We start from the raw sequence: 23,212 nt of genomic DNA, 5'->3' as shown, positions 1-23,212 counted from the left end.
AGAACAAGTGGAGAAATACCATCAGGACCTGGAGCTTTCTTAGCATCAAGATTCATCAAAATCCTTCTGATATCCTTTTGACGGAAGACTACAGGAGGCATTGAATGGAGCGTGTTAGGAATGGTGGGAGGTGTTTTACCAAGATCATTAATACATGAGCTGGAAGAAAAATGGGATGCTAGCAGGTCAGCTTTATCCTTGGCTGAAGTGACAACAGAACCATCTGGTTTGGACAGAGGTGGGAGCAGAGATGGGCAAAAGTTGCGGCCAATAGCTTTGGCAAGAGACCAGAATGCTCGGCTACCATTAGGGTAAGAAGCAAGTTTTCTACTCTTAGCCTGTTCAAACTCTAGTTTGGACTGATTAATAACTGCTTTACAATTGTTACGATTTTTGGTGTAGGCAGAATATGAAACTGAAGAATTAGAAACAAGCCAATTACGATATGCAACATTCTTCTGTTGGACAGCCTTAGCACATTTATTGGAAAACCAAGGTTTAGATAAAGGACGAGATTTTAAAGTGGAGTGTGGGATAAAGGATTCCATTCCTGCAAGAATAATTTCACTGACACGATCTGAGCAAACGTTGACATCAGATGTTTTGAAACAGTAATCAGACCAAGGAAAAGAAGAAAAGAAGTCTCGCAGGTCATCCCATTTTGCATTCTTGTAATGCCAAACAATACGAGGTTGGGAATAGCCATGAGATAAAGGTTCCATTGGAGAAGAGACAATCACCAAGTTGTGATCTGAAGTGCCTAAAGGACCTCTCACTTCGACCTTGTACTTAGTAGGGTTGTTTGTGAGAAAAAGATCAAGCGTATTGGCTGTATGATTAGGATTGTCCGGTATTCTTGTAGGTAAATGAACAATTGTGCTAGGTCATTAGTAATTGCAAAAGCCTCAGCATCTCGACCTGCTGGGTCGGTGTGACTAGAAAACGGAAGCCAGCTGGAGTTGTGAACGTTAAAATCACCAAGGAAAATTACCTCACTGTTAGGAAAGTTGGATTGGAGAAAGTCAAGTTGCAAAGAGAGGAAGTCAGAGCTCCAAGTGATTAGTGGAGTTGGGAGAACGGTAGAGACAACAGATGAATTTGACACAATGAGGTAGAGAGATTTTAAGCCAGAGAAGATCAAAGAGAGGAGATTCCAAATTGACAAGTCTCTGGCAGGGAATATCAGAACGGACATACTCACAAGTACCACCTTTGAGGTGAAAGGAATTATACAGCAAATAATTTGGACATCTGAGATGAGCAGTAGTTGAATCAACTGATAACTGAGATTCATTCAGAAATAGTACATGGGGTTTGGAAGACTGCAAGTGGAAATGGACATCGTTGAGATTGGAATTGAGACCACGTATATTTGTAAAATGAATTGGGAAGTCCTTGGGAGGTTTAGATCTTTTTGCAGATAAGCTTTCTCTATTATTTTGACAATTCATGGTGTATTCAATAGTAAGAAAAAGTGGGTGGGACATGCTGTATGAAGTAATGAAATTTTTGGATATGGCGTACATGTGGTAAGAATATACCCAGATCCTTGACATAACGTAGCCTCGACAATGCTCCCCGCATACACACTACTCGGACTCCCTCCAGTCACTATCTGGCAGAGTAGAGGTAGCAAGATTATACACTAGCTGATCCGGAAGCCTCCTAGAGAGTTACCAATAGGTTTGGTCCGGTGTACTATCTAGCGGCCGGCCTGCGAACACCGTTTTAGAGCTGTACCCTCAAAATGTAAGGAATATTGGATCTCGCCATAACATTCATCATAACCTCAAAAATCATCAATCATACTGCATGATGGAAGAGATAGGGAAGGGTTGGCCGGAACTTAGCTCTAGAGACTAAACATGGGTTCCACCACTTCAAGCCTCCAAGTAAGAGTAAAAGATTATTCCAAGATTTATTTCCACATTTATAATATAGTATTGCCATTGTTTTCATCTGTTAGTTCCATTATATATTTTTAAAAACTGATATTTCATCTTGTTTCTGATTTGATAAATAGCTAATTTTGTCTTTTGGTTTGGTCCTCTTTTGCTCTGAATCAATTTGTTTAACTGGCTTCCTACATTTTCCACTTTACTTATTCTGTCCTTTGTTTTCATTTATATAGATCCATATAAATTGACAGAAGATCAAAGACCATTGGGTCTGCTTTTCTGTAGGGGCACAGCTGTTTGTCCTTTGTCGAATGGAGGCAATATCCAATCCTTTTGTTCTGCATGAGGGATAATTTTTATTTCATCTATTCATAACTCATCCATTGCATATTCAACATTAGCTCTGATCATCATTCAATATTTGCTACACATATTTCACCTTAATAAATTTTCAGGAACATGTCAAACCAATTTTCTGACTCTTGCAGCATCTTCTCACATATCATGGGTAAAATGCAAAATAAAAGGTAAATCATCATATAATAAATGCAACATTAGCATCTGATCATCATCCTAAATTTGCTACACAAATAAAAACCTTTAAAGGATCTATTGTTGAACAGTTTAATCATTTTATGTAAATAATTTTCTTTTGTATTCTGTTCAAGTGTTTACTGTGTTAAACAAATATGTCAGTTTTTAAATTATTCTGCTTCAGTTAACTGTTCTATGGAATTTAGTGTTTCTAAAGAACAAAACCTCAATTTTTTCCTTCTGCAGGATAACATGGCAATGACATCCATGCCAGTTCCTGGGTATACAGTAGCACTTCCAGAAAAAGGTGATAACACTGATGGTAGAGAGAATGTTTTCAAATTATTTCACAAGAAAAAAGTATACTACTTCCAAACCACAGATAGTACAGAACTACAAAGGTATAAATTTCAGTTTTAAATATATTAAAATTTCAAGTATATAATTTAATTCTTCTCACATCACCTTAAACACAACAGTAAAGTTAGGGTGGGTGGGTGCATGTGTGTGGCAGTCATAGTAATGATCTTATACTAACTGAAATATCATGTTGGGAATAAATGTAATATTAATTTTTCTAAATATTTTATTTTATTTATTTTATTTTTTTATATACTTCCAGAAAAAGGGGATAACACTGGTAGAGAGAATGTTTTAACATCAGTTATCATGTTGTTAGGGAGATTATTGAATAAATTTCTATTGATTTAAATTTAATTTTTAAATGACATTAATGGCATTTAAACTAATTTTTATGAATGTTAGTTAAAACCTTTTCCGTATACCATGGTTGGTATGTTTATACCATTCTTTCCTTATGTATATGTTAATATGCATATAAGGATTATTTATTTAGCTGGAAGCAATGAAAACAGACTGCAAGTCTTCTCTGATAGTTGTCATATCTTGTTTCAGATCAGCTCATCCCCTCATGTTTTCAAAAAACAAGTGAGGAGGGAGCTGTCAGACCACTTAATTTCTCCTGGAACTGTTCAAAATATAACACCTGACTTCAAAAGTGATTTAAAAATAAGAACTGTTTACCATACAGTTAATATAGTTTATAGTAACTGTATATCTTTAAACCATACATAAAATAGAGAAGCATTTTCATGTGCTTCTTATAAAATAAGACACAATAAGCACTAGCCTCTAATTAAAACAAAAGTCAATACAGTGACATTTTCCCTCGAGACTAACATAATGAGTTGCCTTCATATTGCATCACTTATTAGCAACATTTATGAGATGTTTCTGTTACTTTTTAGTAATGTAGTGCAGGACCTGACAACCTGGTTGTGATTTAACTCACGAGTTGTGAGACCAAAATGTGTAAAAAATTAGTTTCAAAAATAGAGCTTAAACATATGCTCTTAGAAATGATAACTTTCTATAAGAGGAAACTTATATATTTTTTTCATAGAACTTACAAAATGAAAGTCCTTTTAACACACGTTCACTGCCTTTTATATTTGTAAGAATCCTTTGTGTGCCTTGGGATGCTTCTATGGGGTGCTGGAACAAGTAGGCACTGCTTTTTAGTAAATGGATTTCATTTGTGAAGAATTATCACTCCAAGTAATGCTGGCATCTGTGGTTCATAGCATTCTAACATCAACAGATGCATATGAATGATATTCAGAATCCACATCACTTGAATAGAATTCTATTTCAGTATCAAGATGCATTCAGCATCTTGATAACATATTATAAAGAGCTGAGTCAGTGTTATAAGCTTCAGTGTACTGTCCATCCCTGTTCCTTTTCATTCCTGATGTGCCAGGCTGTGGAGCCATTATAACAACCCTTTAGGGTAAAATTTTATAGGAAAACACTTTTTACACAAAATTGTATCAGTGTACACACACACACACACACACACACACACACACACACACACACACACACACACACACACACACACAAAGGATGATATGTTTTCAGCAAGTGTAATCTCAAAAATTTTTACCTTTTTTTTTTCTTGTGAAAAATACTAAACTAGATGAAATAACTTCACCATAAGCAAAGAACATATGAAACTGTGAACCAAGTATATAGCTTTTATAGCACTTTCTAGACAGTGCAATTGATGCTAATAGAACCCCAGCCATAATGCACTAGCCCATGGTTCAATATATGTGCTGATTATTGTTCAATTGTTTATTTCACGTGCCTTTCCTTTTTCAGTGCTTATCTATCGACTGCAATTGAATGGATGTATATGTGTCTTGAGGTACAAAATGCAGTTCGTTTGGATGCAATTTTACATTCTGGCAGCAACTGTATTAAAGGCATTAACATGAATTGCCTCTCTGTTTCACTCATATGTCATGAATTGCCACATAGCACTGAAACTGCTGTGTGAAAGGTGGGACCACTTTAAAAATATGTAGCATTTACTTCTCAAGTGATGTTAATTTGGAATGCAACATTGGGAAATGTGTGGTGGTAAAATTACCACCACACATTTCTCTCATCAATTTCTCATCATCTCTCAATTTGAGAGATGTCTTTGAAAAGACTTTCTTTAATTTTATCTATTCTGTAAAAAAATAGATGTAAGTCCCCTTACAGTGTATTCAAAAAGAAATGCACCTCATGAAAACTGGGTGCATTATGGTCAGAGCAGCCAATGCACCAACAATTAACAAACAACAACATGAAAGCTGAAGATAACATTATTTTATGTACATTACAGAAATTTATTGAAGTGGCAGCAGTTAAAAGTCCTTACTTAAATATGCATAAGAAATCATGTTATATGACACTTGTAATGGATCAACATATAACCTTGATTTTGTAATAACTGAAAGCAAAGTGGAGGAGAAATTGTTGAAGTTAAACATAAGAAAAGCACCTGGGGTGGATGGGATCTATCCAGTTATATTAAAGGAGGCGGCAAAGCAACTAAGCAAACCCTTAGCCATAATTATGAGAGCATCCTTGGAGTCAGGGGAGGTCCCCACGGACTGGAGATGTGCAAATGTATCCCCAATTCACAAATGGGGATTGAAGGGTGACACGAGTAATTACAGACCAGTTAGTTTAACTTCTGTTCCAGGTAAAATAATGGAGTCATTAGTTAAAGATGCATTGCAGGATCATCTAGACAAGACTGCTGCAATAATTCAGACACAGCATGGGTTTGTTTGTCTTGTCTGACAAATTTGATAGGATATTATGATGTGGTTACAAAGGAACTGGATGCAAAAAATAATTTTGATATCATATATTTGGATTTCAGGAAAGCTTTTGACACTGTTGTGCATAGAAGACTATTGTACAAATTGGAGCAGAATGGTATTAAGGGTAAGTTGCTACAATGGATAAAAGGATGGTTAAGTGGGAGAAGACAGAGGGTGGTAATCAATGGGTGCTGCTCTTTGTGGACTAATGTTATTAGTGGAGTCCCACAGGGTTTGGTGTTAGGTCCACTGTTGTTTTGTATATTTATCAATGATATTGATGAAGGTATATCAGGCTTAATGTCGAAGTTTGCAGATGATACAAAGGTTGGCAGGGTTGTTAATGACAGTAATGGCAGTGTGCTACTGCAACAGGATCTAGATAATTTGGGCAGATGGGCTAAGAAGTGGCAACTGAAGTTTAACCTTGATAAATGCAAAGGACTGCATATGGGTAGAAGTAACCCCAGAGAAACGTACCAACTGTGTGGTACTACACTTAAGGTGGTAGAAAATGAAAAAGACCTGGGAGTAATTGTGCAGTCAGATATGAAGTTTTCTGAACAATGCAGACAGGCTGCCAGGGCAGGTCATGGGGTTTTGTCAATGATATATAGGAATTTTGCTAGCAGGGAGAAGGTGATTGTCCCTCTGTATAAGGCAATGGTCAGGCCACGCCTTGAGTACTGTGTACAGGTCTGGAGGCCTCATTTTAGGAAGGATGTAGATTTACTTGAGCGTGTACAGAGAAGGGCAACAAGATTGGTGAGGGGAATGAAGGGATCCTCTTACCAAGAGAGGCTTAAGTTCTGCAAATTGCAGTGGCTGGAGACTAGGCACCTGTGCGGTGATCTGATTGAGGTATATAAGGCATTGAATGGGTTGAGCACGCTGAATTCTGATGGGATCCTTCCACTTGTTTAGATTACAAACCTAAGGGGGCATAAATTCAAATTAAGAAAAGACAAATGTAGAATAGATGTGCGGAAATTTCCCTTTAGCCAGTGGGTGGTTAATTGCTGGAACAAACTTCCATTTGTTGTTGTGGAAGTTGACAGGTTAAATAAATTTAAGGAGGAACTGGACAGGCATTTGGAGGGAATGGTGTGATTTTTTTTTTTTATTTATTTATTTATTTTTTGGCTGATGCTGCATAAGCTCATACAGTTGCTTTCTTGCATCACATACCACCACCACTACTACTACTACTACTTGCTTTTTGAGTGAATGGTAGAAAAAACTCCACAAATAAATTGGGTAAACTAAGTCTAGACAGCTTCATGGCCATAATCCTTTTGAATAAACTATGCATGAATTTTTACATATTCCAAGTATATCAAGGTAGTGTGAGGGCCATATTCTTTCGTTGAAACTGACTTATGGGTGACAGTGTTTCCATACGTTTGCACAATGAAGACTAAGATGGTGGTTTCAACCAATATGGTATTTTGGGCCAAATTACAAAAATGTTCCTGTAAATGTTAATTTGACGGTCAATCATTTGCCTCGGAGTAAAGGTGACGATTATTGTGTTATATCAAATGTAAGAAAATTCACAAATCAAGTTATTTAATGGGCTTGGTTTGTAAACAAGATGTAAGAGTTTGGTTAAAGTATCTACTTATGACTCCTTTGTATCGACTGTATGATATAGAGATTGATGAAGCATTCTTCAGCGAAGAAATGTCACATGATGATGCTTCTACACCTGATGAAATGAGTGAAGCTATACCTATTGAAGAAAGTTTAGTCGCTCAACAACACTCTTTTGTGGACCGATGACAGCTATTTATGAAAAGCTCCTAGTGAACAAAATGTTCCACAAAGTTTACTTTTTGACAAACATGCCAAAGAACTGTCCTTTCCTAGCATTTACCTTGGTCATGTTGAGAGTTTACAGATAATTTAAAAGTTTGATGGCATCAAGTGAACTTCATCACCAGATCGGCATGGAGTGATGCCTTATCATAGTCTTTGTGTGGCCACGAAAATGAGACTAAGAACTCGAGATTCATTAATAGTTGCTTTTAAATACGTCGGAAAAGACACCAAGTTCACTAAAGAACACATCCAATCTCAAGAATACACCAATAACTGCAATGAACTCGATTCCTAATTCAACTTATTACTGGACACAATGTAAAAGTGACCTGTTTGCGGTGATCAGACATTTGGGTAAACCTACATTCTTCTTAACTTTGAGTGCAAACGAAATCGGTTGGCCTAAATTGCTAAAAATTTTATACAAATTAAAACAATGGTTTGGATATCCCTGACAAGCAAGCAGAAGCTCTTTGTTTTATGAAAAAGGTGACATTAGTTAATGAAGATGCTGTAACATGTGCAATTCATTTTAATAAACTTGTGAATTGTATTTTAACTTTCTTCATTCTAAGCGTTTCAGTCCATTTTGACAATATTACGTCATTAACTATTTTAAACGGATCAAATTTCAACATTGTAGCAGCTCACATTCTTCTGTGGCTTAATAATGCTCCTAAAGAATCTATGGGGTATGAATGAATGATAGCTATGATAAATTGGCTTGTGTCCGTTTCTACTGCAAAAGGCTCTGGTAATATCAACCTTAACTCTTTACAATCTGATAAGTATCATATTTTAGCTATCACAAACCCATTGTAAGTAAATTACCTGTTGAACATGTTTTATTGTGTTTATCTCATAAATAAATGTCTTTTGCTCATTTTTTGATAGTTTAATAATAAATTTCTGTAAAATGTTTTTTCCCTTCTAGGTGGGTTGATGCTCTTCAGAAGGCTTCACGTGCAGAAAGCGCTAGCTGATAACCAAGCTATCTGTTGCTAACTTACCTGTTATTGAGTATTTGTACAGTGATGTTTTACAACCCTCTGGACAAAGAAAGAAAAGAAAAAAAACTCTAGTCAAATTTACTGCTTTTGCTCTCACCAGTACCTACTTGAAGTTTCACTTGTTTCCTTTAAGGGGATTTTTGCTTGAAAGTATGCAAATAGATTTTTATTAATGTGCTGTACAAAGATAGTCTCTTTTGTATTAAAAAAAAAAAAAAAAAAAAAAGCTGTGCCACTGGTGGCTCCAAGTGCTGTACATGTGGATTATATTGTTTTTATTATTATTATTACAGCATTGGGTTTTCATTAGACGAGACTGATTAAATCACTTTCGCAAATTTGAAATAGTTTATTTCACCTTTTTCTTTTCTCCATATTGGTGTAAGTACAATAAAAATACATATGGGCCTTCGGACAAGACACTTACCTGAATATGAGTTAGTTTAAAGAGTCCGGCATGCCGGAACACATTTAAACATGTTATTCACTGGTAACTTAAAACTCTGTTGTGATTAGATATTAAATAAGTGGTCCTTTGAAGGTGCATTTAGCAAATTAACTTGCCACTGATAAATTTTTTTTTTTTTTTTTAAATCAGAAAATGGAATACAAAATGTGTAACCTCATATCATATACTAAAATTTAGAAAAATAATTCAGACAAAGGTGGATCTAGTTCCTTTGAAGTAGTTTTCCTGACAGCATATACACTAATTCCAATGCTTGTGCAACTTCTGGAAGCATTATGGGTCTTTTGGAATTGCTAATGGTTCCTATGTCACATTCTTAATTTCCTCGCTCTTAAATCTGTGACTTTCCAAGGATACTTTCAGCTTGGGAGGGGAAAAAAAAAAAAAAAACATTGCTGGGAGCTAAATCTGCAGATGAGGAACCACAGTGATAGTGCTTTGCAAGAATTCCCAGAATGGAAAGTGCCAAGCAGGTAGTAGTGGTGCCATAATGCAAGCACCAATTCTTTGAAGCCCACTTACCCATTCACTCCTTAAACTTATTCAAACTACTCACTTCCATAATATCATATGGAAGTTTATTCCAACAGTCAATTACTCTCTGGTTGAAAACAAATTTTCACACAACTATGCTGAAACCATAAATCAGTTTAAATTTATATTCCCTTATGTGTCATGTGAGAAAAAGTAAGAATGGCATTGGTATTCAGTGTACTTAGTCCATATGAAATTGCAAATGCTTCAATCAGAACTCCTCAATACCTAGTTCTCATATGCTGAAATTTGCAGAACTGATCTTTCTTTTGTGCCCTGATAATCTTATCCTTCTCTGTACTGATTGTAGCAGATCTACATGCTTCCAGATCTGTATGCTATACTAAAGACAGCCCACACTTTGATCCGTGGGTGTTTTTTTTTTTTTTTTTTTGGTATTCCTGATTCAATGTTTGATTGTGCTGGATAAATTTGTTTAAAACAGTGCCCATTGATTGATTGACATGTCTTGTAAAAAAAACACTAATTTCACTAGTAACTTTAGGGATAGTTAAATGTCGATCTCTCCTCATCATATCACCAACTTGAGAAATTGGATCCTTGGTTTTTGAAGTTGAGGGACAGCCAGAAAGAATCATCTTTGACAGACAAGTTTTGCTCTTTAAAGTCTGCAAACCAGTGAATAAAGTTTCTGCTATTTTTAACACTTCATGGGTTTTTGTTGTACTTAAATTTGATGCAAATTTGCTGTTCAGTAAAATCACTTGTTTGAAAATGTGATAAGACATATAAAACACCCATTCAACATATGCAAGTCAGACTGACTACAGATCAATGGGTGATTCACATGTTACTATATCTAGATGAGTCACTGAACAATTATGGCAACTCACTGCAATTTCAGGCCTGACGTAGCCAAGTGGTCAGGAGTGAGAGTGCATAGCACGCGTTCCTTGAGTGATCGGGGTTCAAGCCTGTGACTACTAAATATGATAAATATTTGTATTGACAATTTATTGTAAACTCTACTGACTTGGTTGGCGTGCCGGAGTATAAAAACAGAAAAAACACTGCAATTTCAAGGTACAAGTAGGTCCCGACTGATTTAATTCGTTCCTAATGCATCCTTGTAAAGCGGGAATTTATTTCCCATAGACAACACTAAAAACAGGAGACTTTCTCAACAATGAAATCTAGCCATAGTAATGTCAACAGAACAATAATTTATGCTTAAATAATGATTTATTTATCCAAAAAAATGAAAACATAAGCCTTTAAAATCAAGAAAATTATAATAATAAAGAAATTGACATAAAATGTTAAAGAATGTCTATTCTTCATCATTGAATAAATGCACACTCGTTGGTGGCTTGGCAGCAAAAAGAGTAGTCTTCTTCGGAAATGCTTCAAAGAGTCGTTTGTTTCCAAGACAGTCCTCTATTCTTTAGAAATTTCACGATAGCATGCGTAAGCTTTTTTAAATCTGTAGCAACTTTTCTAGTGCACTCGAAATTTGAATCTTGTGACTCAAATCTTAGTTGTTTTTTTTCTGTGTTGTATGTTCTGTGTTCGTTCCTTCTCTCAAGCCCCTTGAGAGAAGGAACGAACAGGAGTTTCAGCTTCACATTTTGCCATTTAAACGTTTTTGTTTGTGAGCTTCCCATTGTGTGTTTGAAGCAGATCAGTGATGTCAGTCAGAGAAATCTCAAGCTGCAATATTAACGAATGAATGCTTCTGTTTCATTTTGTACAATCTCAGCTGGTCTTTGAAATTCTTCAAAATTATCAATAAACTGAAGACAAATTTATTCCAAACACCCTTCATGTTCTCTGTAATTTTGTCCCAGGTTAGTTTTTATTATTTTGATTGCATCTAAAATATGGAATTCTTTCCAAAATTATTTTAAGATTTTGACCTCCTTTGTTATCTTTGCCTGAACAAATAAATGTACACACAGTAGTACTGTATCGTATAGCTATGCGTGTGGTTTGAAATTCTGTATTTATGAATGTTTAGCATTTACTTATAGCAATTAATGTTCACATTTTCGATTCTGTTGATTCTTGTTGGAAAAAAGAACTCGTAAAGTGGGAACTGTCTGTACAAAGTTAGTTCCTAACCTTTTTGATCATGCTACATATATGATAGCATCATAATAGTAGTCTGATGATTATCTGGGATGGTGGAGAAATAATTTTTCTGGATAATCTGCAAAATGAATGAAAAACTCAGATGTAACAAAAACAATTTTATGTTACATATTCCCATTTATAAAAGTATGCTACAGCCCATATTCAAGGATACATGCTGTGTATCCTCTATACTGCATTCTTTAATGATTGCCTCTCTGATTTCCTACCACAAAAAAACAGATTGACTGATCTGTAGTTATTTTACTCTTATAGCCTTCTTTATGGATTCGAAATATGTTGGTGCTTCTCCAATTGAAATGAATCTTAAACAGTTCAAATGTACTTTTTCAAAATTATGCCTGAAAAGTTTTCTTATAAACAATGATCTGCAACTTCGATAATTTCTTATTGCAACTTCACTGGCATGGTTTTTTCCCTTGCTGCAAAGGGTATTTTGTTTATAAAGATCGATGTGAAGTACTTTTTCAATCATCAGCTGGTTTATCCAAGACTATCCGACATCCGTTACATGTGGATCAGATTTGTTCTTTTCTTTACATTCATACACGTTTTTTTCCTTGTTCCCATTTAGTTCTCTCTCTCACCTTTCACTAGCCCCCACCATTTCTGCGGTAATTAACTTCTTGCTGTTGTAGGTGTCAATACTTTTCATCACTTTATGTCCCATGCCATCTTTTTTTCTATTCTGATAGGCTCTCAATTCATCCACCTTGGCATCTTGCTTATGTTACATTCTCTTAAAGTATATATATGGTAGTAGACTTAATTTTGGATATTTAAAAAATAACAGTGCAACCTCAATATAATGCAGATGCCTTGGAACAACCTCAACAGCAACATTTATGAGCAATGCACATGTTATAGCAAAAAATGAAATAGTTTAACATGAATAGACAACTAAAAGACAACCTATTATCCAAGTGTTTTTTTTCCCTAAATAATGCTGTACTTTAAAATAAAAATATCAAACAGTAATGCTGCTTCATATACTTAAAAAAAAAAAAAAAAAAAAAATTCAAAATTGTCAATTTCTTATGATCTCATACTTACAGACTCCATTTTATGGTATAGTACATAAATGGAGAACAACTCGCACTGTAGCGGAGTGGCCAAATACAAGAGTTCCAAAAAAGGGAAATTTTTTTTTTTTTTTTTTTAAGTACCCCTTGCAATGCAGTGAAAAGGTACTACTGGAAATAATGCTAAGAAACTTATAAAACTATACAAACAATTTGTCTGTTCACTTGCACTTTGCATGAATTGAGCAAATGCCTTTAGAAGTTTTTGCCTTTAAGAATGCAATTTCATCCTTGGAAGAGAAATGCTGTTTCCAAAAATGTATAACGGAATATATCAACTGATAAATATGGTGTTTGGTTCCCATTTCACAGGAAAATGTTTAGTTTTGCAAGTGTCCCACATGCAATTAATGTTTCATTGTACTTTTTTTTATTGCATCTCTGATTGAGGCAAGACAGGGGAACTGAACAGCTATAGTAATTACTCAGTTAACTACTGTTCAAAAAAAAAAAATTTAATCATCTAATGCAGTGGGCATACCACAAAAGAGAATATAATAGCTGTGGCCCACACTTTGGAAACCACTGCAGTGGCTGGTTCTGCTCTGCAAGGTATACAGTTTGCTTCTGTTAGTGCCTATTGTGAAATTCATGTTTTGTCAATAAGCCACATTTTTGTCTATTAGGGGGGCCATGATCATACTTGCATTATATCTCAAACAGCAGTATATCAAGATTGCAATGTAAGTGTTCACTTATAATCAACATAAATTTACTTATGATCAATGTTTAATGCCTTCATTTTGAATTCAGTTATTTTAAAATTAAATTTGTTTAATTTTACAATTAAACAAATCTTTATTAAAATAAACCATGTTTATTAAAAATGTGGACAATTACATCTATGAAGTCTAATTCAATGCGAAACTTTATATTAATACTGTTTTTTTTTTTTTTTATACCCTTTCAAAAACAGTTTCAACCCTGAATGATGGTTTGGTCACTTTTATTTTAGGGACTTTGGTAAAGCCAATATCTTTCAGTCTTGACTACAAATTTTCAGATTTTGGTCTGGACTATTACATGGTCATGTGAACAAATTTATGTTAGTTGTTCAGCCATTTTGTGCTGGTTTTGGCTGTATGACAAAATGCACCATCCTGCTGAAAGATGCATTTGCTTTATATACCAGGGTATGTCATTAACTGATGACAATTTTCATTCAAGAACTTGGTGTGTGTGTGTGTGTGTATATATATATATATATATCCATTATTTTACATTAAATAAAACATAAGCCAGTAGTATGGCAAAAACTGTAGAGCGAAAATTAACATAAAAATAACCCAAATAAACAATCGAACGAAAAGAAAGAATAGATATAAATAGTAGCCCAGAAACCCTAATATAATTTCGATCTTTAAATCCAATTAACAAAAACTATACAAATTTTAGGATAATGCCAATTAGTTATTAATTTAGCGGTACCCCCCCGAGAGGTACCAGTTCCGAAAGACGTGAAATATCACCCAAAGAGGGTTAAAGGAACTACCAAACGATAACAAAATCAAAATAAACTAAATAAACTAAAATAAAATAGACTGACCATCATGCCCCATATCGACAGAGGACCACGAGGCCAATAATGGTCATGGAATCGCTGCATTTCAATCGTCATACAAAACATCGCAAAGGCGGAAATATCGAAGAACCAAACCACCCTTCCATTCTCCGATAGATCAACCAATGCAGAGGATTTGCATGGCGGTGGTCCTTATGCAGCGAAAATAAACTATAGAACAGACAGCACTCTAAAGCAGAGCCACACCACTGACATACTGTAAGCTGAATCAGCTTATATTGAAGAAAAAAAGGAAATAGGTGGCGGCACAGGCGTTGCTAAATTAGCATATCGACCCATTACTATTGAATTATATTAAATGTTTAATTATTTATTCATTTATTTATTATTTATTATTTTTTTATTTATTTATTATTTATTTATTTATTTTATTTATTATTTATTTTATTTATTTTTTATTATTTATTTTATTATTTTATTATTTTATTTTATTATTTTTTATTATTATTTATTTATTTTATTTATTATTTATTATTAATTATTTATTCATTTTATTATAATTTAACTTTATTTAATATAATTCAATGATAGTATATATTTCGGCTTCATATGGAGGAATTGCAAGTTGCTGCCTCTAATGAATGCTTAATTATTTTAATTTTTTATTATAATTTAATTTTCGTCAACATTTAATATAATTCAATAGTAATGGGTCGATATGCTAATTTAGCAACGCCTGTGCCGCCACCTATTTCCTTTTTTTCTTCAATATAAGCTGATTCAGCTTACAGTATGTCAGTGGTGTGGCTCTGCTTTAGAGTGCTGTCTGTTCTATAGTTTATTTTCGCTGCATAAGGACCACCGCCATGCAAATCCTCTGCATTGGTTGATCTATCGGAGAATGGAAGGGTGGTTTGGTTCTTCGATATTTCCGCCTTTGCGATGTTTTGTATGACGATTGAAATGCAGCGATTCCATGACCATTATTGGCCTCGTGGTCCTCTGTCGATATGGGGCATGATGGTCAGTCTATTTTATTTTAGTTTATTTAGTTTATTTTGATTTTGTTATCGTTTGGTAGTTCCTTTAACCCTCTTTGGGTGATATTTCACGTCTTTCGGAACTGGTACCTCTCGGGGGGGTACCGCTAAATTAATAACTAATTGGCATTATCCTAAAATTTGTATAGTTTTTGTTAATTGGATTTAAAGATCGAAATTATATTAGGGATTCTGGGCTACTATTTATATCTATTCTTTCTTTTCGTTCGATTGTTTATTTGGGTTATTTTTATGTTAATTTTCGCTCTACAGTTTTTGCCATACTACTGGCTTATGTTTTATTTAATGTAAAATAATGGATGTATTTCAGCTTCATATGGAGGAATTGCATGTCGCTGCCTCTAATGAATGCTTAATTATTTATTCATTTTATTATAATTTAACTTTATTTAATATAATTCAATGATAGTATATATATATATATATATATTTATACACACACACACACACACACAAATATTTTTTTTTTTTTTTATTTAATGTTCCCTTGACAATGTACTCGTCCAACACCATCCATTAATATATATATCACCACACCATAACAGTAACTGGCTACTTCATTGTTGGAATTGCACATTCTAGTAATGTCTTCACTAGATCATTGACATACACTGTGCTACCACTTTATTAGGTACACCTACCTAGAAGTGTGTTGAGCCTTGAAAACAGCCTGAATTCGTCTAGGCATGGATTGAACAAAATGCTGAAAACGTTCAGGAATGGAGTACCATGCAGACATGAGTGTGTCATGCAGTTCCTTGAGATTCGATGGAGGTGTAGCCTGCAGCGAACAAGCCCTTTCAAGCTCATCCCAAAGATGTTCAATAGGATTGAGATTCATGGACTGAGTGGGCCACTGCAGCAAAGAGTCGTCGTCATGTTCCTGGAACCATTCTATAGTGATTCAGGCTTTGTGCACCAGTGCATTATCCTGCTGGAAGTAACCATCTGACTGAGGATAAACTGTCAACATGAGCAGATGCACTGGGCCAGCAACAATGTTTAGGTATGATGTGGCATTCAGACGTTAATCTATGGACTCAACGTATGCCAAGAAAACATTCCCCACTATAACACTACCCCCACCACCTTGCACAGTAGTTGTCAGACGTGACGGGTCCATGGATTCATGCTGTTTTCACCAATTCTGAGCCTTCCATCAACATGGACTAGGAACTTCGACTTTTCAGACCAAGCAACTGTTTTCCAATCCCCCGATAGTCCAGTTCTGGTGTTACTGTGCCCACAGGAGGCATGCTCTCTTGTTCTTCCTTGACAACAAAGGTACGCGATGTGGCCATCGGCTGTTGTTGCAAGTGCGACTAGCAGTCTGCACACTAAGGTATTCTGATGTGCGACATTGTGGCCCATCTGTTTGCTTGCACAATTCTAGCCATTCTCCTCTGACCTCTCTCTCTCATTGACAAGTGATTTTCTTCCACAGGAGTGCCGTTGAGAGGATGTTTTCTGTTTGTTCCAGTATTCTTGATACACCCTTGAAACTGCTGTTTTCACTGATGCTTTGTCCAACACCTTCTACCATGCCACGTTCGAAGTCCATTAGACTACTCCCTTTTCCCATTCTTGCAATGGTTTGTATGTTTAACTGATACTAGAAAGGTTTTGCTCCATTTATATCCACAACTGTGGTCATGTGACTTACAATGTTGTGGGACAAACCATGTGTGTGCACACAGCAGAGTGTACCTAATAAATTGGCAGCACAGTGTATACACTGAGCCAAAACAGCTTGTACCCGGTGAGGCATGGATGTTACAAGATTTCTAAATGTCTTGTGGTATCTAGTACCAGCAGATCCTGTAAAGTCCATGGTTGAGACGCCACAGATCACAGTTGCTGTTCCAACACAAACCACAGATGCTCGATGGAATTGATGTCGGGATTTTGAGACCAGGGCAATACCTGGAAGTCTTCCTCATGATCAAAACCAGTCTCGACAATCTGGGGGGTGTGGCATGGTGCATTATCCTGCTGAAGGACAGCACTACCAGAGGGGAAGACTGTTGCCACAAAGGGTATATCTGGTCGGCAATGATGTTTAGGTAGGTGGTAGACGTCAGAGTGCCCGGCACATGGATGACTGGACCTAGGGTATCCCAGCAGAACATTGCCCAAAGCACGACGCCACCAGCTTGTTTTCATCCCATGGTACATCCAGTTACCATCACCTCCCCAGGTAAACGACGCACACATATCCAGCCATCCACATGGTGCAACAGAAAATGTGAGTCATCAGACCAGATGGCCTTCCAATCACTCAAGGTCCAGTTTCGATGCTCGTAGGCACTGTTGCTGGTGGACCACGGCACTTGGAGCGGCCTGTGGCTAGGCAGCTCCATTTTCAGCAGTGTTCCATGTACTGTTTTGACACATTACTCCCGTCACCAACATTCCAATTACTGGCAAGTTGTTGTCTAACATCTCACTGGCGGTTCATGGGTTTCCCCTCCTCAGACCACTTTCGGTAGGTACTAACTGTGAGCATCCCACCAGTCATCTGGCCATTACAATTACCCTCTTGTCAAACTCACTAGCTCAGTATCAGGTGTTTTTATACCATATCCTGACCCATGCACGCTCTGTAGTTCATCTGCAGTTGCTTTGATTTGCCTGACTTGTTGGTCATAATGTGTTGGCTCATCGGTGTATATCATCACTGCAAAATGTGGAAATACATTTCTTGTCACTCCATACCAATTTTTCCCATTTTTTGTCCAAGACCTATGCTCCTTTATCCCAAATACATGGCAATTCCTGTTTTTTTTTTTTTTTTTCAAAAATTGGAAATGGTTAGACGTTGAAGAAAAGAAGTTAATCGAACGTTGATTTAAAATACGAGACTGTCACGGAACCAAATGCTGTTCGTTTGTTTCATCGTAACAATGATGTTCAATATAACGCTCAAGCATTGGAAGGAAACACCACCATCGATTGTACTGCCAACAATCACTTCACCGGTTACAAGTCACGAACAGGTGACTAGTATGCGAACAAAACTCCATCAAATGCGCATAGCAAAAATGTTGGAACTAAGAGTCGTTTCAAGTCTCGCTCGCACATATCGCATCATGGCGTATTAAAATCTGGCTGGACTCCGACGAGACATTCCGCCACAGTATCTTTCAAAAGCAAAATAATCCAATTTCCTTTGGTTGAAGCTTGTGCCACGACGGTTCATAAATCTCAGGGTGGAACTTTCAAAGAAATCGTATTTGATTATAAGTCTTAAACAGCAACTGGTATACGTTGCATTGTCGAGAGTTAGAAGCATACACCAGAAAGATGACTACATTATCATGCTTGCGGTTGTAATGCACCTAAGATGCAAGGTATTTGAACTGAATTGAAACGTTTGAATAACCATCGTTTGGAAACACTACAATCGCATTACAATTTTGGGATCAGGTTGCTTCATAGTTTCAGAATGGTATTGTTGAATGCACAGAGGTTGAAAGTTCATAGCGAAGACACTGCGACCAATCCAATTCTCATGGAATCGAATATCTTGGCATTAAATGAAACATGGCTTGAAAATGTTGATCGAGGATAGAAACGTATCGCACAATTCAAAAGACCTTCTGTGTGATCTAGTGGTGTTGCGATATACAATAAAGTTGAATCAACAATATGTATGCCACATATTCTCATTACCATGGATGTAGATTCGCTACTGCAAATGACTGATACAGATAATTGTGGTGACATTTGTGCAGTTGAAGTTGAAATAAATGGACAGAAGACATTGATTGTAATATTCTACATCTCACCTAATTCAACATTGGAGCAGATTAAAGTTTTCTTAATATTCAATCTAGCGATTTATATGCCAAAGTTTGAAGACATACCTAAAGTTGTAAGGAAATTCAACTTTCAAAAGATCCCAATAATGTTAGTGGGCGATTTTAACATTGACATTAAGAAATCTCAAAATACTCCATTCCTCCAATTCATAGAATCAACATTCGATCTTAAAATCTCATCAGATCCTACAAAATCTACTACGCATGGTCAATCATGTATCGACTTGGTCTTCAATCAAAATGTTAATAGTTTGAATTGTTTCAACTCTGTATTCTACTTTAGTTACCACAAACCTTTATTGTTGATTGTAAATGAAAATACTGAATAAAATAAAATTGATTTTAAGCTTAAATTATATATTTTCATTTCATATTATTCATGGATCCACCTTTGGCTCCATGGAGCCAACGTAGATTTTTTTTTTTTAGTAAATGTATCAAGTAGGACCAGTTGACAAATCCCTTTTTCATCTTGGTGTTATTTTAGTGTATGTGTTTAGAGTAATTCTAATGCGCTTGGTAATTTTGTTGTGGTTGCACACTTTCTTAACGCCAAATTTGGTAGTTCCACTTCCATTTTCTCATGAAGCGTAACTCCTTTGCAGTGTTTAGAGGACAACCAGTCATTTCTTTTAAATGTCTTTGGTGTAATTTTAGAATTAATATAAAAATAGTTGAAGTATTTTAAATACTTTACACTCCAGTGGTACTTTTTTTATTATTATTTTTTGGTTTTTAGGAGCATTAACAACTAAGGCCATATTGCTCTGGGATATGAGGTGGTCATTCCCTGACCTTTCCGCATCTGGTGGTGATGGGCTCGAACCCTGGTCTAATCAAGAAACGTGTGCTACGCACTGCTGCTCCTTCCCACCTAGCTACGGAGGCGCCCCCCCGTGGTACTATGTAATAATTATAAAATTATGTATCTCACAAATGTAAATAATGCCAGATTGGCATTGGGAGTAGTGTGATACACAGGTTATGATGATTGTGGCCATTAAAATGAATACATGAAATGGGAAAAAAAAAAGGAAATAGGCAACCTATGCATTTCCCCAAACTGTCAGCCTCAACCACCCATGCAGGTAATTTATTCCAGTAATTTATAACTCACTGGCTAAAATAAAACTTCCTGCAATCTAGTCTAAGTACATCCCCCACCCCTAACTTGAATTTATGGGTACTTTTGCCCCTCAGAGCCTCAAACACTTCAACTGATATGTAATCACCCAAAATTCATTAAATAGCAATTTTTTTAAATAACTATAAATATTAATCTTAAATATATTTGGCATTGCAATTATATAAGACATAACCTGAAACAACTAAAAAGGCATCCATAATAGTAGTATATGCATTCACAGCTTCAGTGTTATTCACAGCTTTATTGTTTAAGATATTTCATTTCTCCTGTATTATACGCCTACCCCATTCTGACTTCCAAGTTGATAGAGACCATGTAAATTCAGTATCCCCATCCTTAACTTAAAACATACACCCTTACTTTTAGTAGCTTCCAATTCTCTCTCACTCTCTCTCTCTCTCTCTCCTGTCATTGTTCAACCTACAACTGCACAATCATGTTCCGCAGAAATTCCTATTTTGCCAGCCATTTCAAGGCTTACTGGGCTCTCGGCAGATGATAGGGAACCTCTATTAGCAAACTTATACCAAATGGTGAATAATGTATTTGAAATATATGAGCAACTAAATGGAAGACAATTTCCAATTAAACACAAAAATAGCTAAGTAGTAAAAGTTGAGGTTATATTTCAATAGAGGACAAATAATTATTAGGGGTTAAATATACCTGTATATAATAATTATTATGGTTTAATTTTAATAAATTTAACCCTAATAACACCACTTGCCTATTCCTTTAAACTTGACACACAATTCGCCATTTTACAGTTCATTAAAAGAAGTCACTTGACGAAAGGCTACCTCTTGCCTGATGATGTAAAACTCAAAACAGCTTCTGTGGTGGTGCCTTAATTTTTAAATGAATAGTGGTTTCACCTCTTTTCATAATGCTATTCGATTTAAAATAGCAGCATATGTTGATTCATGAACAAATTCTGTAATTTCTAAGGTGAGCACAAGCCCAATCCAAGGGACTGGTCGGTCCCTTTTTAACTAAAGGGACCGACCAGTGTCCCTAAGATAGAAAATGTAATGCGTCCTATTAAATTATTCAAGTAGCAAAGATTGCAAGGTTGTTGAAATGCAACCTTTGCTACTTTAATCTATGACGAATATAGTCTCTTCAGGAGAGACAGAAAAGGAATCAATTGAATACTATTCACTTGACTTCTAAAATATAAAATTACCTGTAAATCATTCATCAAGATTCAAAACACATTCATTACATTGTTTTCAGGAGCTATGGATTTGTTGGTGAATGAAGCGAGCAGGGGTGGTATCCTAGTAGTGCCATAAATGGATATTATACAAGGAAATTTTGGTGATCAAAAGATGGTGTGACCTTTGATTTCAAAAGGATTACAATAATTTAAAGTCCAGTAGCCTCTTAATTTTCCAGGATAGATGGTAAAAATAAAATCCTGGATAATTTATTTCTTGGTTAATCCAAAAATATCAAAAAATGTTCAGCAATGTACCTAAAATATATTGCAGATAAAAAAAAACTTATCCTGCATTACTCATGTATCCAATATGATGCTTGCATATGAGGTATAAAAACGTGTAGGTATAAAAACATACCTATAGGTAATGTATGCTTGCATTGGTGCCAAAGTCTGCCGACGGTGGTGAACAATATATATATTTTTTTTAACTTAAAAAGTCTATTGATGTCTTTGAAACACGTTTTGTTTTTAACATTATATTTTAATTTTACAAAAAACAGGAGAGAGAAGCAAAAATCAATTCACTTAGAGAAATACGAAAGTATAGAAGACTTTTTTTTTCCCTTTTGAAACTTTTTGATGAATGCCGCTTCAAATATTTCTTAAAACCACTTTTTCCAATAGAACACTATCATCTTGCTGCTCCAGGTTGTCAAGAAGTGCTTCTTTATGGCTTAAAGTAACACTTTGGCTAATTTTTTGGTGTAGTAGTCATTACATGATGTAAAATTTCTTCATCATTTAGTACTTCATGGCCAACTAAAATCTTTGTCAGAATTAAGCCAATCATGAATTGATTGCTCATCGACATCCCTGCACCCCTGAATTTGTTGCAATTTTGTAACATTTCTTGTACCAGATCGCAGTTTTCTTCAAATCCTAAGAATCCTTCGTTTTCCAGTAAAATTTTATGGCAAGACCTCTGTAAGGTTATGCTTTTTATTGATTTCCATGCTGCTGAAACTTCGTAAATCACATCTAATACAGTCGGGTTTTTCCAAAATGTCAATAAATTATAATCATTTTCTTCCGCTAACTTGAGAGAGAAATGGAGAGAGAAGCAAAAATCAATTCACTTAGAGAAATACGAAAGTATAGAAGACTTTTTTTTTCCCTTTTGAAACTTTTTGATGAATGCCGCTTCAAATATTTCTCAAAAACCACTTTTTCCAATAGAACACTATCATCTTGCTGCTCCAGGTTGTCAAGAAGTGCTTCTTTATGGCTTAAAGTAACACTTTGGCTAATTTTTTGGTGTAGTAGTCATTACATGATGTAAAATTTCTTCATCATTTAGTACTTCATGGCCAACTAAAATCTTTGTCAGAATTAAGCCAATCATGAATTGATTGCTCATCGACATCCCTGCACCCCTGAATTTGTTGCAATTTTGTAACATTTCGTGTACCAGATCGCAGTTTTCTTCACATCCTAAGAATCCTTTGTTTTCCAGTAAAAGTTTATGGCAAGACCTCTGTAAGGTTATGCTTTTTATTGATTTCCATGCTGCTGAAACTTCGTAAATCACATCTAATACAGTCGGGTTTTTCCAAAATGTCAATAAATTATAATCATTTTCTTCCGCTAACTTGAGAGAGAAATTTTTGCAATAAATTGCTTTAATTTGTTGGATGGCACCTTGATCCATAGGTTTTAGTTCTAAACCAACTGGAAAATATCTCACTGTCCATCCAGGCCGATTTATTATTGTAGTAATTGACAGGTAAAGTTGGTATTGAAATACTCGAGAAAGCCCGTGGTTTTTTTTGCCGTTCCAATTACGCAGAGTTT

The 23,212-nt window shown here is 35.6% G+C and overlaps 1 protein-coding gene across 4 annotated transcripts in view; it reads left to right on the top strand.

The window, feature by feature from the left end:
* LOC150088917 (FYVE, RhoGEF and PH domain-containing protein 2-like) overlaps window positions 1-8,572 on the top strand; it is a 227,575-nt gene extending 219,003 nt beyond the window's left edge. For 3 of the 4 annotated variants that reach the window (XM_090369723.1, XM_090369722.1, XM_090369724.1), the window contains 2 exons: window positions 2,679-2,833; window positions 8,373-8,571. In XM_090369723.1, coding sequence (XP_090225849.1) covers window positions 2,679-2,833; window positions 8,373-8,421 — 204 coding nt within the window. In that variant the 3' untranslated portion in view covers window positions 8,422-8,571. Of the gene's footprint in view, window positions 1-2,678; window positions 2,834-8,372 lie in introns of all 4 variants that reach the window. The other variant, XM_090369721.1, reaches the window with a different exon arrangement.
* The last annotated feature ends 14,640 nt before the right edge of the window (window positions 8,573-23,212 follow it).

Source organism: Mastigoproctus giganteus, chromosome 3 (genome assembly GCF_048544385.1).
Source record: "Mastigoproctus giganteus isolate SK-2022 chromosome 3, ASM4854438v1, whole genome shotgun sequence".
Classification (NCBI taxonomy): domain Eukaryota; kingdom Metazoa; phylum Arthropoda; class Arachnida; order Uropygi; family Thelyphonidae; genus Mastigoproctus; species Mastigoproctus giganteus.
This window is presented reverse-complemented; position numbering and strand designations above follow the sequence as displayed.